This window comes from Sipha flava, unplaced genomic scaffold, assembly GCF_003268045.1.
Source record: "Sipha flava isolate LNK unplaced genomic scaffold, YSA_version1 553_pilon_pilon, whole genome shotgun sequence".
NCBI lineage: Eukaryota > Metazoa > Arthropoda > Insecta > Hemiptera > Aphididae > Sipha > Sipha flava.
Genome location: NW_020273536.1, coordinates 224,185 through 241,190, shown reverse-complemented (window position 1 = coordinate 241,190; position 17,006 = coordinate 224,185). Strand labels below are relative to the sequence as shown.

Below are 17,006 nucleotides of genomic sequence, written 5' to 3'. Positions count from 1 at the left end.
GTATTATAGTGATTTGATATGATATATTGATAACAGCCCATTGAGTAACTCCTTAGAACATATGATCTAAGAGTAGCTCTATGTAACAACTTAACATTAAGATAATGGAATAAATTACGTGCATGCGCAGAATGCTTAAGGTGCATTCCTGTGTTTAGACGCTCCTGCCGGGACTGTGCTGTAGTCTGTGGTAGTCGAGCTATCGATCAGCTGTTTTTAATTTTGATCAATTCTGTTCTATCATTTACAATTCTGGACTAATGTGTGTACTTATTATCTACCAATATAGTACTAGGTGCTTAACCAATTTGATTACTCTTTTAACTAGTCAATTTTCTACAAATATTATTTATACAGTTAAGACCGTTTTATGTTTCTGTATTTAATACTCTAAGTGTTGAAATGACATATATTTTGATTTTTAATTAGGTACGTCTATTTTTCGTGAATGTTTTTGTCAAAGCACTCCGTGTGTATTCATTGAGAATAGAATTCGTAAATAATTTTTCTTATTAATACAATTACATCTTAACTATGGAAGTGAACAAAGATGAGGCTTATCGATGTTTAGATCGTGCTCAATATTATATCAGTGAAGGTGACATCGAAAAAGCAGAAAAATTCATTAATAAAAGCAAAAGACTTTTTCCTACTTCTGATGCAGATGGTTGATATTTTATATTATTTTACATTTTAAATTATTTACTAAATTACTAGATAAATTATTTTTTTTACAGAACTTTTAAACAAATTAAAAAGTCAAGGAGCAAGAAAAAATTCTACTTCTAATGTAAAAGCTGATGGACAAAATACCAAGAAACGTAAAATTACACCACCAGGTACTATATTAACACATAATTAACTTTAGATCATTAGATAATATAAATTGTATATTATATATATATATATATATATTTATATTATAATAATAATTTTATGTACAGGTAGTCCTAGATCAGATAGAGCTAATCAGCCTACGTATACAAAAGCCCAGTTGGACATTGTTAAAAAGTAACAGCATATATTTATCAGTACTTAACTACTACATATTTGGATGCATACATATATTGAATAATAATAATAATAAAAAAAAAAAATTAGTTAAAAATCATTGATGGATATAATTTCTTAATATTTTTTAAAATCTGAATAAAATAAGAAATATATTTGTTAAAAATGTAATTTAAATTAATTATTTTATGATAAATAAGTGTACAGCAAAAATTATAAATAGCAAAGTTTTTTAATTAAAATTGAACATGATCAAGATAAACCATTGTTATAATTTTCTTAGTAGTTCTTATAATTTTTGGGGGTCAATGAAGATCATGTTAAATATTGTCCAAAATTCATTAATAAAATGAGTAGGTATTATTATTGTTAAAAAAATTGTATTTAATGCCATACCTAAGTTATTTTATTAGTACTTATGAATTAGAAATATAATTCTTACTGTTTAATTAAATTTAACTAAGAATTTTTACTATAGTTCTATTAAATTATCAAAGCTCTGAAATCTATACGATTCTATATTAATTATACAATAAACTTTAAAATTGTACATCCTAATTTTTATTTTATTTTTATTTATAGAGTTAACAATTGCAAAGATTTTTATGATGTTCTTAACATAAAAAAAGATGCTACTGATAACGATATAAAAAAAGCATATAAAAAGTTAGCCCTAGTATTACATCCAGATAAAAATCATGCACCAGGAGCAGCTGAAGCTTTTAAAAGTATAAAATCGTATGTGAACATTTTCTGGAATATTAATTAATTTTTTTTTTATGTTTCATAATTAGCTGTAGGTAATGCTGTTGCTACTTTGACTGATGCAGAAAAAAGAAAACGATATGATAAGGTTGGTCATGAAAGTATGACTTCTGATCACGTACATAGAAATTATGATCATGGGTTTGAATGTAAGTGGATTTTAAAAATTATAATATTAATTTAAATAATAATATAATATAATATATATATTTTTTTGTTGTTACATAAATTGTGTATATAAAGAAATAATTTTCTTTTAGCGGATATTACAGCTGAACAACTATTCAATATGTTCTTTAATGGAGCTTTTCCAACAAGACAGGGACCAATGACTAATCCATATTATACTCGATCATTTTCAAGGCGCTGGCCACCTGATTCTGACAATGACAATCATCATCAACAACAGGTAAGCTTATTTTATTTATTATAATAAATAATGAATATTTTTTTTAAATATAAATCTAAATAAAGAACCAGTAATATTTTAAATATTCATAAATTTAATATTAATAATTTCAAAATATGACTAAATACTTAATTCTATCAAAATCGAAAAATGTATGAATTTTTTTAGTGGTTAAAGTATATTAAGATAATTAAACACGTTTGACCTCATAGTATAAAGTTTTATAAATTTATTGAAGTATAAACAAATAAATAGATACTTTATATATAGAAATAAATATATAAATACTTAATTTGGAGTATAATTATACACGTAAAGTACGACCGGTTTCGATTTAAAAATGCATCATCATGTAAGTACAAAGTCAATAAAATCGCGTCTTTATTGGTTTAATTTTATTGACTTTGTATATATTTGGTGATGAATTTTTAATTTGAAACCAGTTGTACTTTACAAGTACAATTATACTCTAGATTAAGCGTTTATTTATTTATATAATAATTTATGAGTATTAACTATTTACTAATTTTTAATTTTAATTTAATTTTTTATTATTTTATTATAAATAACTTAGAAAAAAGTTTTGATAATAGCTAAATTTATTTTATTTTAAAATAATTTTGTGTATTTTTTATACAATGTCTTAAGTTTTTATAATTTACATTAAAAATTATAATTTTTTTTTTTTTTTTTTTTTTTTTAGTCTGATGAAATTCTTGAATCATCAATAGTATTACAATTTGTCCTCTATATTGGATCCATAATTTTAAATTATATTTTAAAAAAAATTAATTGATATTTTTAATAATATTGCTTACTTGATTTTTATTTGGACATTTTTTGATTAATTAAAAAATAAAAATAATTTTTTTTACAAAAATTTTAAATTATGGCATGATTTAAAATTAGTTACGAAGTTACCTGGAATAGTTATATGTTCTTAACTCAAGTACTTATTATATTATAAATAAACAATATTACATTTGATCCTTGTATCGACTTGCCTGTTGAAATGGTGGTTGATGTCTGAGGTATAAGATAAGGTGACCAATTTGTATTTTAAAATAATAATAACTTTTTCTTTTACTCACTATTGTTAATTTTATTTAAACTTTTTTAACATACATTAATACATGTATTTTGAACTATTACAAATGTTTAAAACTCTCTACATCTTATTGCATTGCCAATCTGCATAGTCTTTTATACTCGCCTTTGACCGTCTGTACCCAAAGACAATAAGAACGCATCTCTTTATAAACTGAGTTCCTTTATCTAATTTTATGTGTGTGTGTGTGCACGCGTATGTGTGTCTGTAATATTTTATCGTTATATTATTTATCTTTAATGGCTAAAAATTCTTATAATTATTTTATTATACATTAAATTTTAAAAATATATGATTGCTTACGCCCATATCATTACGATGATGTACACAAATTTTATTAATTTTAATAATAACTTGGGTGTATTTAATAGGAGTTTGCAACAATTTGATACATTAATATTGGCAACTTTTAAGTAAATTTCAATACTAAAATTGTATTATATTGTTATGTTTTCTAAATTTATAGTATATTTTGAGTAATATAAAATAGAAATTTTATATTATTTAATAATTTATCTCATGTCATCTGTATATATATTTCAAACTTTTTTAAAAGTTTCACAGAATTTTAAATTGTTTCTAAATAGATATTTTCCTTAAATAAATAATAATTAATATTTAACAGAAATAAATATAATAATCGCTATATGAATAGTTAATAAACAAATAATTTTTTGATAATGTAATAAAAATTTTATTATTTACATTATTGCCATAGTTGAAACAATAATGGTATTCAAAAAACATTACAGACCCCTAATATTTTGTAACTAAGAATTAATTATTGTTAATTAAAATTTTTAATTCATGTATCACCTTTTAAGAACAAATATTTTAATTATTAAATAAAATAGTTTGCTGTGTTTTGGTATGTCAAAAAAAAAAAATAAATAAATAACTAAATAAAATAAATAATAATAATAAAAATCAAGTATTCTTAAAGATGGTTACTCATTTATTTTTTACAAAGAAATAATACTTTAGAAGAGCTCAATATATTTTAAAATGTGAACAATTTAAAAATTGTTTAAAATATTCCAAATTAATTATTGGTTCATAGTTAAAAGATTGCTTTGTGTATATTTTATTTTTATTTTTAAAACTTATCTATTTAAGAACTATAAACATAGAATCTTTGATGATAACATTGTTGTTGGATTTTTGATTAATAAAATAGTATTTATTAAATACTTATAAAAATGTCTGTGCATTATTTTTATAATAATATTTTATAGACTATAATAATCTGATCAAAGCAAAGTAGAACCTTTTTATGTTAATATTTCTATAAAAAATTACTTATTATCTATTTGTACTCTATTACACAGTTATTTCTTGTGTTATTAATTTAATGTACACAAAAATGTGTCATAAATTTAGCATTATTAATTATTTTATAAAAATTTGAAACATAAATCTTATTCATAAAGTGTTTTTTAGATTAAATTCAACAATCAATATTTATTTTAATAAAATGACAGTATTGACAGTATTTTTATTATTTATTAAATTAATTGTTTGAATAAATTTTTGGTTTTGCAATGACTTAAGATTAAAATTTATGAGTTAACTTTTTCTTAGTTACACAATACATTTGAAAATATATTTTAAATTTGTTACTCGCCTGATGAAATAAATTGTTATATGTTGTAATCTTATAAATTTAATTTTGGTACTATAATAACCGTAGAAGAAATGTATATATTTAAAATATGTAAATTAGAAAAAAATTTAAAATATATAGAAATAAATAAATAAAAGCATCATCTGGATTATTATTATTATTAAATTTGTAAAGTTTGATTAGTTTAAAATTAAAATTTCATCATTAGGTATTTAAAACTTCCATAAAATTACAAATAAGAGACTGACTTTTATTTTTTTTCCTAATCAGAATAGAGTTACAGTTTTATTTTTTCATATTCAGTCGCAATTTTATTGACTTTATATACCTGATGTTGAAATTTTTATTCAGAATTGGTCATACTTTAGAAAAATAATAATACTTCAATCTAAGCTTTTATTTATTTATTTATTTATTTATTAATTTACAAGTATTAACCATTTAATAATTTTAAATTTTTATTTAATATTTAATTATTTTATGAACAATTTTTTTTTAAATTATGATGTTGGAATTTCTGTTTTTAATTGTGAAATAAAAATTTCTGATCTATACATTAAAAAAAAACAATATACTAATATAAAATTCATTTTAAGATATGATTTCCCATTGATTAATTACCTATATGTTATACATGTTAAGAATAGTTTAAGTCCAATTTGGTTACAATGTTGGAATAAGATGTAATTTTTGAATTATTGTTTTATCTTTAAAATGAATTTTGTAATTTGTAATTAGATTATTATCTTTTCTATCTTACAATAAATTAATAATTATTATATTATGTATTAACCTAGACTATCTAATATAATATGAGCGGTCTTTGAAATTTTTATATAGCTCTTATTTTTTTAAAAAAAAAAAGTTATAATTTTATAATTAATTTTTAATTCCTAAATGTTAGACAATTTTTATATCATATTATAGATATATTTATATCATACATACATTTATATTTTCATAAAATAAATTTTATTTATTTTTTAAAATTCTTAAAATTATTTAAACAAAGTAAATAGTATTTAAATACAATTATTTTAAACTAAATAGCAGTACTATCTATAATATATTTTATAAGGATTATAGTAACATGGTATACATTAAAATTTGTTGATATACACTTGCTTATTTAGGTTTCAGTGTTTAACCATTATTGTATTTCAACTGAAATTTGAATTTCTAATATAATATATTTTAAAAAATTCAAAATTTTTATTATTGAAAGTATAATAATATTTTATTTATTTGCTATTAAAATAATATATATTCTTTATTTTTTAATTTATAAATTTCATTATACTGACTATTTACATAGTTTTAATTAACTCAATATAATTTTAATATCATAAAGAACCTTTTTGGTGTAAAACAATTTAAACTGCTATTAAAAAAAAAGATATAGTTATTTAAGTCTTAAGTTAAATTAAACCATATTCTGTTTATGTTTAAACATTTAAAATTTGAATGTTTTAAAATATTACAATATGTATTTTATTACTATTCATGAGTTTTGGTTTTGATCGATAATTATTTTTCTGATAATTTATTAAACTTTTTAAAACTCATTCAGGAGTGACCAATCATATTATTTATTTTACCATAAACTTAAAATCAGATGCATTTTAAACATTACTTTATCTTATAAATACACCTTTTTAATTATTTAATTAATTACTCATTATTTTAATGAGGTAATATATTTTAATCTAATATCAGTCCTTATTATTTATATTATTTTTAATTTGAATTAGACTAATTATTGCTGATTTAAAATTAAGAACTGGTTGTAGTTATCAGAAGTATTCAATGGATAGTTTGTCCCTTCACAATATTTTGGTGGCAACCAAACTATTAAAGACATACTATACAATAATTATTAGTCAAAACATTTTGGCTAAGAAAGTTGCACATGTTTCTCTCTATTGCTGTTGCTTCACTGACCAACATTCGTGATGCTCCTTAGAGCTATGACTCTCAGTTTAAATTATTCTATATTTTATTGTAAACAGAAATATAAATTACTGTGTAAGGATAAAAAAAATATAGTATTCAGATTAATTTATTATTATATTTTAGTTAAAAATAAAAAGTTATTAGTATTTAGTAGGTACAGTAAAACCTAAATAACACAGAGCTTCGGTAAGACGGAAACCACGGTATTATGGAACATTTTTGTGGTCCTTTTTCAAATTACATATAATTAACTAACCCTGTCAAAACGGAAACCCCATTAACATGGAAAAATTTCATGGTCCTAAACGATTCTGTCTTATCGAGGTCTTACTCTATAACAAAACAACAAACACATTTTAATAAAACAATTTTACCATAGTTATAATTCTCTATAAAATTAATTTAGTTACCTGAAATGGCTGATAAATTGAAGAACCTTTTATTATCTTTTTAATATAAGCAAATATTTACTGAACTTATCTATAAAATTCTCTTACAATCAGTATAATATAATATTATGTTAATAGGAATCATCCAGTATATATTTTCAACTATTACCAATTCTTCTACTATTGTTGCTGTCATTATTTTCAAATTTTTCTTATGATCCTGTGTACAGTTTAAAACATTCTTCGTGAGTATTTCTGTATTTATTTATTTAACTTTTACCATATGGTGATTATGAAATGTATATTTTAACATTATTTCTATGTATTATAAACTTATTTAAATATATAAAAATATATTTTTTGTTTTTTAATTCAGAAAATATCCCGTTCATCGTCATACATCATTTAGAGATATTTCATATTATGTAAAAGATAATTTTCATACGGACTATACTGGTGATTTAAGACGTTTAGAGCATACCATTGAAGAAGATTATATAAATACAGTTCGCACCAAATGTATACGAGAAAAAGAATATTGTATGATGTATTTGAATTTTTTATGTATTCAATATTGTTACTAAAATTTAAAATATTTTAGATGAGTCCTTAATGTGGAGAGCACGCTTAAATGACGATTCTACCTTATTTAATAAAGCAAGTAAATACCAAATGAAATCTTGTGAAGAGTATCAAACATTAATGAAACAAAAGTATAAGTAAATTTATATTTTTATAATATTACTTATTTATGTTTTGTTTTATGTAAATAATCAATATAGATGTTTATGTAAAATGTGCACGGTGTGGAATTATCAATGAGCACATTTTACTAAATCTATAATATAAAAGTAGATAGAAATAGTAAAATGTAATATTCGTGTTTCAATAGCATTCTTAAAGTAGTACAATTATACAAAGTGTTTAGAATGTTCCACACATATATAATTAATTTTAATATTCTATGCTATAAAAACAAATATTTTTTTTTGTGTTTGAAAACAAAGTCCCCTAAGATTATCATTTAAAAATTAATAAATTTAGCTCATATTGTAATAATTCTATTGTTTTTTATTCAAATTTTTTTTTCTGGTTTAGTATATAAAAACTTATAATTAGTGTTGTGGTGTTAATACAATTTTAAGGAAAGATAAATTCTGAAACTTAAAATTATAATAATTATAATGATAATTTTATAAAAAAAAAAATAAATTCAATTACGATTTTTAATTTTTACTTTCAATGGCTAGGTTAATACTTAGTTAATAGTGAGTTTCTTTCACATTAAAAATGTTATTATATTACTTGATTTTATGTGTATGATAAACACAATAATTATTTTGCACATTGACAAAATATAAAATAATTGAAACAAAGCTGTTTAGGTTAACAAAAAACTAAATGCATTTTGAATTATTGTAAATGAACACATTAATAACTTGTTCAAGAATAACTAAATGTGTTAATTCCAATCATTTTTCTAGTGTTATGTTATCAATTTTATTTTTTTATCATAAGATAAAAATATTTAAAATATTTGAAATAATCATTGTAAAAGACACTAAATTGTTTTTTTATGTCAATATTGGGATAAAAGTTAGTTGTTAATTTTATATATTTTTGTTATCTATTAATTATTATATTCTATTGTATTCTGTTTGTTTTTAAACTACCTGGGTTTAACTAAAATATATTTAAAACTTAAAATATGATAAATCATTTTTATTATTTGTATTGGTAATTATTGGTCTTGAAAATATCTATAAAGAATTATACCTATTCTTTATATTTATATTACAAGACAATTTATAAGTATTATGTTACAAATGTACAATTTTAATTTAATGATTTTGAAATTAGGCATATCTTAAATAGCTTCAAGTAATGGTTTTTTTTTTTTTTGCTTATATGTTTTTATTTATATATTTGTTTTATTGTCATATTAATATGTTATTTAGTGATCTGTTGTTTAAAGATTATTTTTTTTATTGTATTAATTTAATAATTAAATGATATTTTTTTTTTTGAAAAATAATGTTTAAAAAACATTTTTTTAAACAATTTATCAGTTTTCATAGTATACTTGTATAAAACAAATAAATAAATAATCATTTTAATAAATTATAAGAAATAACTACAATTCATATAATTTATATTCTATTATAAAAAATGATTTTTGAAAAGTATTAATATCATGAATGCGGCATTAATAATATTATAATTTTGAAAAAAAATTATGTAATTTGTATTCTCTTATGTTTCCTATCATAATTTCCTATTAAATTTATACAGTTTATACAAAAAAAAAAAAAAAAGGTAAAATCTGGTCTTTAATAGTATTTAATAAATTTAAGTAAATTTATCCATATATTCTTTACCTATCAAACACTATCAATTTATTATTAATAAATAAATAAACAAATAGATTATATATAGAATTATATAAATAAATAAAAACCTGAAGATAAATTTTGGATTCAAAATCAGTCATACTTATAAGTATAATATTACATCAAGCTGGGTTTTTATTTAATTATTTATACATTAATTTACAAGTACATTTAATACATTTTTATTTTATTTTTTTATTATTTATTAATATTTAATATTACATAATATGGCTATAAGATATTTTTAGTATACAAGAATGTGTTACATATTCTATCTTCTTTTTAAACAAAATTTTTTAAAGTTGTTAATGAATAAATGTGTAATTTATGACAGATTTCGAATTAATAATACATCATCAGTTATATATGAAGTCAATAAAATTGCTACCGAAATGTTTTAAGTTACTTTTAATTTTTTGGTTTATATGTAGATTCCTTTTGAGATTAGTGATGAAAGCTGTTGATGAGTTTTTGATCTAATGATAGTTATTTTAATTCATTAATCATATGCATAACATCATTAAATTTAAGGTACATAAAAACTAATAAATTGTTGGCTAATGTAATTATTGTTTAGGATGGGTCGAACTGAAGTTTTCACAAACTCGAACCCGAACTCGGAACATAATTTTTTTCTCGAACTCGAACTTGAACTTGTTGGTACTTCGAACTATTTTCGATCTTTCGAACTTTGAAAAATTAAAACATTTAAAAGTTAAAACTTAAAAATTTGAGTTTTAACTAACTAGGTATGACAAACTAAAAAGTTTAATGTTATAATAGAAGTATAATTATTAAGTAATGTTATTATTTAAAATTTATTTCTAATTATTATATAACTTGTTAGTTATTGATTTATATTTTTTTATTAAACTAACTTTATGTATTATGTTCGAATTCGAACTTGCATATTTCTCGAACTTCGAATTGTTCGAATTTCTTAAAGTTCGAGGGTTCGAAGTGTGGGAGAACCTATCCCTATTATTTTTATTTATTTTATTCAAGCGATAAAATAGTCAACTGCTCATACTGTAACTGCACAAGTTTTTTCTGATTTAGTTTTATCACTTATTAACATTTTATAGCAAGCAAATCAAAAGCGTTCTCAGAAATTTTTTCAGGGGAGGGGAGGGTTTAATATTTTTACTATCACGTATTTCAAACGTATTTATTTCACAAGTTAATTTTGGTAATAATTAATTTAATAATACTAGATAGATTGACTATGGATTATTGTATTATCCATGGCAAATTTTTATAATATTAAATTTTAATTGTATAAAAATATGAAACAGTACTTTTTTCTAAATTTGTTTAAATTTCGGGGGGGGGGGGGTTGAACACTCAAACCCTACTATATCTCCTGACCTCGTCCCTGAAGCATATACACTATAAATTACTTTTTCATGTTGTACAAAAAAAAACGTTTAGTATTTCGTCTTTTATTATAATTATTCTTTTATAATTGTTCGTGGCTTCTCTTAGTGAAACAAATTTTATTTTCTGGACCACTTTATTACTAGATTTATTCAATTATTAATTTTTTACATTGATTAACATTTAGATCAAAATAGCTATTTCACTTTATGGAAGGTATTAAATGAGTGCCACTATTCACAAACTATTATTACACAAAGCTGATATTAAAAATCTTTACCTTTTCCAGTAAGAACAACTGTCAGAAAATGTATTAGAAAGCTTTCATAAAGAATATAATACATTAAGACAATATACATAACAATAATATCACTCGAGAAAAACTTCAAGAATCAATAATTCTTAAGAAATTGTTAGGTTTTTTATGTAAAAAAAATGATTATAAAATAAAAAAATTTAAGGAATAATTATTAATAAGAAAACAAAATATTATTAGAATGTATGCTTGTTTTGAAAAAAAACTTTTTTTTATAATCAAAATCGAATGAGATATTTCTAATAGATAGTAAATTAAGTGCTTACCTCACATCTACGCATAATTTATATACATTCACAAAGCTACACCTAGTAACCTAGTTCACCAGAATGATCTCTGAAACTACGGAATCGATGTTGATAAAATGTTGTACAGAGCGATAGATTAGATTTCGGAGAAGGACATATGCTTTTGTCATGAAAAATAAGAAAATAAAGCGTCAGTTCAACGGATAAAACCCGAACATGCAATTGTTATTTTATTGTTGTGCAATAATCGAAAAAACGAAAAGGAATCCCATCGTCATACACCTCAGTGTACATCTAGAACGTGTCCATTTTACTGAATATAATTTTCAAGAGCGACTATCTTCTCCACAAAAATTAACACTCACCACGAAGAATTTTCAAGAATTTTTATGTATGTTGAGGTACACTTGGAACACAACAGAAAGATAATGAAAACAAAAAATTCATGGAGTCCTGCTTCGAATTGGTCTGGTATCATATCTGGAGATGACTTAGATTTGAGTTTACACAGTTTATATTAGTAATATGGAATGATTCTGTTTCCTTGAGAATGATTTTACATTATGTACGTGGGTAGTCATGTATTTTTGGGTGGAAGGTTTGGTTTCCGGGTCTCAACCCTTCTTCTAGAAGAAGAAAAAGGTTCAAAAGTCATAAATGACTTGATACAAAGGTACATAGAAAGAGAACATTCATTTATATAATTTGGCTGTAAATAACTTATTTTGCATGTATAATAATAATAGAATAATATAATTATTAGTTCACCATATATATATTTTTTTATAATATTGTAAATCACCTATTTTTTAGAATAATTTAACTCCTCTCCTCCCAAAAAAATTGAAAATACGCTACTGTACATGAGTCAAACTCTTTCAAACATTTCGAAAAGCTCAATAATCAGGAATTTTTGATATTTCGAGATGCATGTAAGGAAAGAGGATGAAGGGCGTACCCATGGGGAGGGAGTTCGGTTCCGGACCCCTCCCCCATTGAAATTTCTACATACTCAACGATTTAATAGTAAATAGTATATAATAATAGTATATAGTGTATTTTAATTTCCCATTATCTTCAACAGACAAAATGTATAGATTATATAATATACCTATAATGTATAAATCATAGTATAGTATATTAACAGTGATTTTTTGGTATTGAGTTAAACTATAATTATAATAAGAGAACAGATAAAATAAAAATTTTGGAACCCCCCCCCTAAAAAATTCCTAGGTATGCTTCTGAAGAGGATTGTTAGAGAATGACAATCATTGGGATATATCTCTAAAAGAGGCTACAAAATCTACATCAGATCTGAAATTAAGAGAATTTTCCTCTAAATTAATAGAATTTAATAGAAAAATTTATATGGTGGATGATATTTTACACAAATTACAGGAACATAATTAATAAAAACTGTACATGATATTACTTATGTAGTACTTATGGAGATCAGGGGAAGTGCTTAAACAGCAAATAATCTTGAAAAAGGTTAATATGTATATTTAAAAATAAAAATATAAAAATTAAAAATAACTTATATAATATCATAAGATATTATGAAAATAAGAAAACCCAGTAAGTTTTATCTTATTTGTAAATTATTTTCTTTATACTAAATGCTTTAAATGTCTTTAACATTTTTTAATTGCATTCATTTTTATTTGTTTTACCAACAAATATAAGGACAGAGCTACTGTATGTTTTGATTGAGAAGGAATGTGATTGACTTTAATGATATTTTTATAAACACAATCAGATAAAAAAATTATATGCAATACTTTTTATAATTCTATTGTTCACACATATGTTTATTAAGTCTATCGTTCGATTATGAATCAATTGATTCTTTAAATTATTATGTCATATAATTATAAATTTGTTTTTTAAATATGTTAAATAGATTAATTTTTATTTGTTTTACCAAAAAAATATGAGGAAAGAGTTATTATATATAACTTTGTTTTTTTAAATATGTTAAATTCATTCAATTTGATTTATTTTTCCAAATAATATAGGGAGATACCAGTTATATGTTTTCATAACACTTTTTTTCATTGGAATGGAATTGAATTCAATGTGTTTTTGGTGCTAATGATACTATTCTAAACAAATACAGCTGTAAAATAAAGAAAACATGGTACGGATTATAATTTTTAACGCTTTTATTTCACTATGATATTAATGTCTTTTTAATATACCTTGAACTATATTGTTTACTTTGCTCATAGTGATTTTCAGAGTAATGAATTAACAAATGCTCTGACATGAGTGTAGTACTGTTATACCCAAGAGCTTGATAATTAATGCACTTTTCTCCTAATATTATAAGAAAATATTTTAGTCTTAGTACAGTTTATTTATTTCAACTGTATCTTACTGGAACGTTGTAAAATAATAAAAATATTTGCTTTGATTTTATTATGTTTCATATTTTTGTACATTATCCTCATACATTCTTTTGGCTTAAAAGCACATAAATGCTCCGATTGCAAGAAACTTCCACGCTCTGTCTTTCATAAATTAACTATATTTTTTATCTTTATATATTCCCTCTGTATAACTTTTAATTATTTACGATGAATACTTTTATGTACTCTGAGTGTGAGGTTAAAAAACCTAACTAACACCAATATTTATATATACACCATAGGCGTGCGCTGCCTCCGGTTTCGGGGGTAGCAAGAGATTAATGCGGCCCATTCTTGAAATTCACGATTAAAACCGGCTCATAGTTTTACTTTTTTTACTATTGGGTATCAAAATTAAAATTGTACAGTATAAAATTTGTAATTATTATGACTATGGGGGGTGTGGGAGGAAGAGCCCCCCACTTTTTTATTCTAATAAATTTTTAGAGCCCCCCCCATTGAAAATTCTTGAAAACGCCTTTTGCTACCATTAACAGTCGCAGGTTCCCGAAGACTCGAGGAAATAACTGATGAACTAGTATATTAATGCGATCGACCTGTAGTTTTGACACGAAATTTTAATGTTAACTTTTCATTGCCAGAGGCTCAACCATTGCTCGATTTCCTTGAACAAAAATTGTCTTTGAGATTGATGAACAGTAGAAATTATCCTACGAATGATACTACCATTGATGCTGTATTTGCCAGGAAACTTGAAAATATAGAACTAAAGCATTTTGTATTATACTTCAGTTATCATAATCCCATCAGTATTACCAGACTAACAGAAAAGCAAACTGATGACAATAAAATCATTCCCTTCCTAACTACTCCTTAATAAAAAGTATTCACTTCAGACGTGCGTGATTGCACACATACAGTTATTTTTAATTGTGCTTGTAAACCATTATAGGGCCTTTTCATGTTAGCTGCTCCATTGAAAGAGCAACCTAAAATTTTAGAAATATCTAAAGTTAATTTATGAAAGTCACTTGAAATTAAATCATATAAACTTTTCCAACTTTAAAAATGTTTAGTAGTTATCAGTAATATAATCTTAATATAGACCTAAATTCGACTAAACAAATAAAACCTTTCAAATTTACAGATGGAAAATAATTATCACTGGTACCCTAAAGCTCGATTCACACTAGCGGTCTCGGTTCGGTCCGGTCACGATCAAGGATTATGATGTACAGTTCTCACTACCGGTCACAATCAGTCAAGTTCTATCTACACGTTGCCACAGAGTATACAAAAGTGTTAAAAAAACAATCAAAACAATGTATATGACCGAGATAAGCGCGGCGGTTGACTATTCACACTAGGCGGTCTCGATAAAAAAGCTCGTGACCGCGGCGGTCTGGATCGTGCATCGACTGGTCGAGACTTGACCGTGATCGATAGTGTGTACGATGCCGTTGGATTACGTACTATCGATGTTGACTTGACCGTGATCGGACCGAACCGAGACCGCTAATGTGAATAGAGTTTAAGCAATACAGGAAAAACCGATATTACAATAAAATTATATAATAATAATATAATATAATAATAATATAATATAATTGTGTAATATGAATATAATTAATTTTGTGAACACAAAACCATTTTATCTATAGTGGTTAGACTCAAGGCCGTAACTGATGAGTCCAGGGGCCCGGACACCCCTCCCTCCACCAAATTTTCAAAAGAAGAAACATTTTAGCGGTGAATATAGTTTATTAACTATAAATTGTATTAAATAATAATGTTAGACCCCCCGAAATTTTTTTCCAGTTACGGCCTTGGTTCGACTGCAATGACGTCATGACAACAGTCTAAATATTTTTCAGATCGCTGTATCGCAATAAGGAGTCATTTAATGTTAAAACATGATTAAATACAGTTCAATTAATCAAATAGTAATACCATATAAAATTTTAAAATATGAACATTGAACATGAAGTCTTGGGCCTAGTCTGCGATCGCGAACCTGCGGTCCGGGCCAGTCCAACCCTGCGGTCCAGGCCAGTCCGACCCTGCTATCTTTGAATTCTTCCTTCTAATTTCAAATACATCTCGGCCAAATAAATTAAAAAAAACTCTTTAAACTATTTTTTTATTATGTTTATGTTTTGTTCTTTAATAAAAATGATAAATTTAAATTATAGGTATTTAGATATAGGAATATTATTTAAGAATATGAAGTCTATAAGTAATAAATCTACAATATTGGATACATTTATTTTTATTTTTTTTATTAATGTTTTCTGTAAGCTCAACAATATTTTAAATAATTTCAAATTTATTCAAACAAGAATGGGTTACATAATTTTTATATCGTCATACATAATGCGTAAACTACATTAAAATATGTATTTTAATGTTGTAAGTAATTTTCATATTTAACTTTAGGGTCTTTAATGTTAGGCCAACCATACGCAAATATGAATAGTATAATAATTTATAATTTGTGGAAAACCAAAATAAAATTTAGCAATAATGTAAAATATGTTCTTCGTTAAAGTTTATATTTCTTCTTATTAATTAAGTGATTTTATGATTTGGAAATTCTATTCAAGGCTAACCATGAGTTTTTTTAAATCATTTAAAAAATATTTAGATATAAGTAAATTTAACTTAGGTAGTAAAGATTATAAGATAATGCAAAATTATAAATAAGAATATTAACGACTCTTAAATACGATTTCAATGTTTTATAATATACAATTGTTAATCCCAACCTTCGCTCTGATTTCTTTTAAAATACGAAGGTTTATCATTGCTTTATTTGCTTTAAAATTATACCAATAAAGTAAATGATTCGGCCAAAAAGGTAAATAATTTACCTTTAATTAAGTATAATTTTATTAATCATAATATTTAACCGATTTTTTAAACAAATTTTATTACATTTTTTAATTTTATGCTTTTTTCATACATTTTACTATGAATATAAAATTAATTTAGAATATGGAATACTAGGGTTTTATGTTTTACAAGTAAAAATCAGCAAATAG

General features: G+C 23.4%; 1 protein-coding gene across 1 annotated transcript; it reads left to right on the top strand.

The window, feature by feature from the left end:
• The first annotated feature begins 262 nt into the window (after window positions 1-262).
• Window positions 263-8,269, top strand: LOC112691072 (dnaJ homolog subfamily B member 14-like). The gene is made up of 10 exons (XM_025565211.1): window positions 263-356; window positions 430-667; window positions 738-839; window positions 945-1,011; window positions 1,594-1,739; window positions 1,806-1,925; window positions 2,037-2,185; window positions 7,398-7,504; window positions 7,636-7,799; window positions 7,861-8,269. The coding sequence occupies exons 2-10, from the start codon at window positions 535-537 to the stop codon at window positions 7,980-7,982; spliced, it is 1,110 nt and encodes a 369-aa protein (XP_025420996.1). The 5' UTR covers window positions 263-356; window positions 430-534; the 3' UTR covers window positions 7,983-8,269.
• Window positions 8,270-17,006: the final 8,737 nt, after the last annotated feature.

Excerpts from the sequence above, each read along its gene's own strand:
- LOC112691072 (XM_025565211.1), top strand. The coding sequence starts at position 535 with ATGGAAGTGAACAAAGATGAGGCTTATCGATGTTTAGATCGTGCTCAA. Across the intron at positions 840-944 it reads ACGTAAAATTACACCACCAG|GTAGTCCTAGATCAGATAGA; the intron begins GTACTATATTAA and ends TTTTATGTACAG. Across the intron at positions 7,800-7,860 it reads TATACGAGAAAAAGAATATT|ATGAGTCCTTAATGTGGAGA; the intron begins GTATGATGTATT and ends AAAATATTTTAG.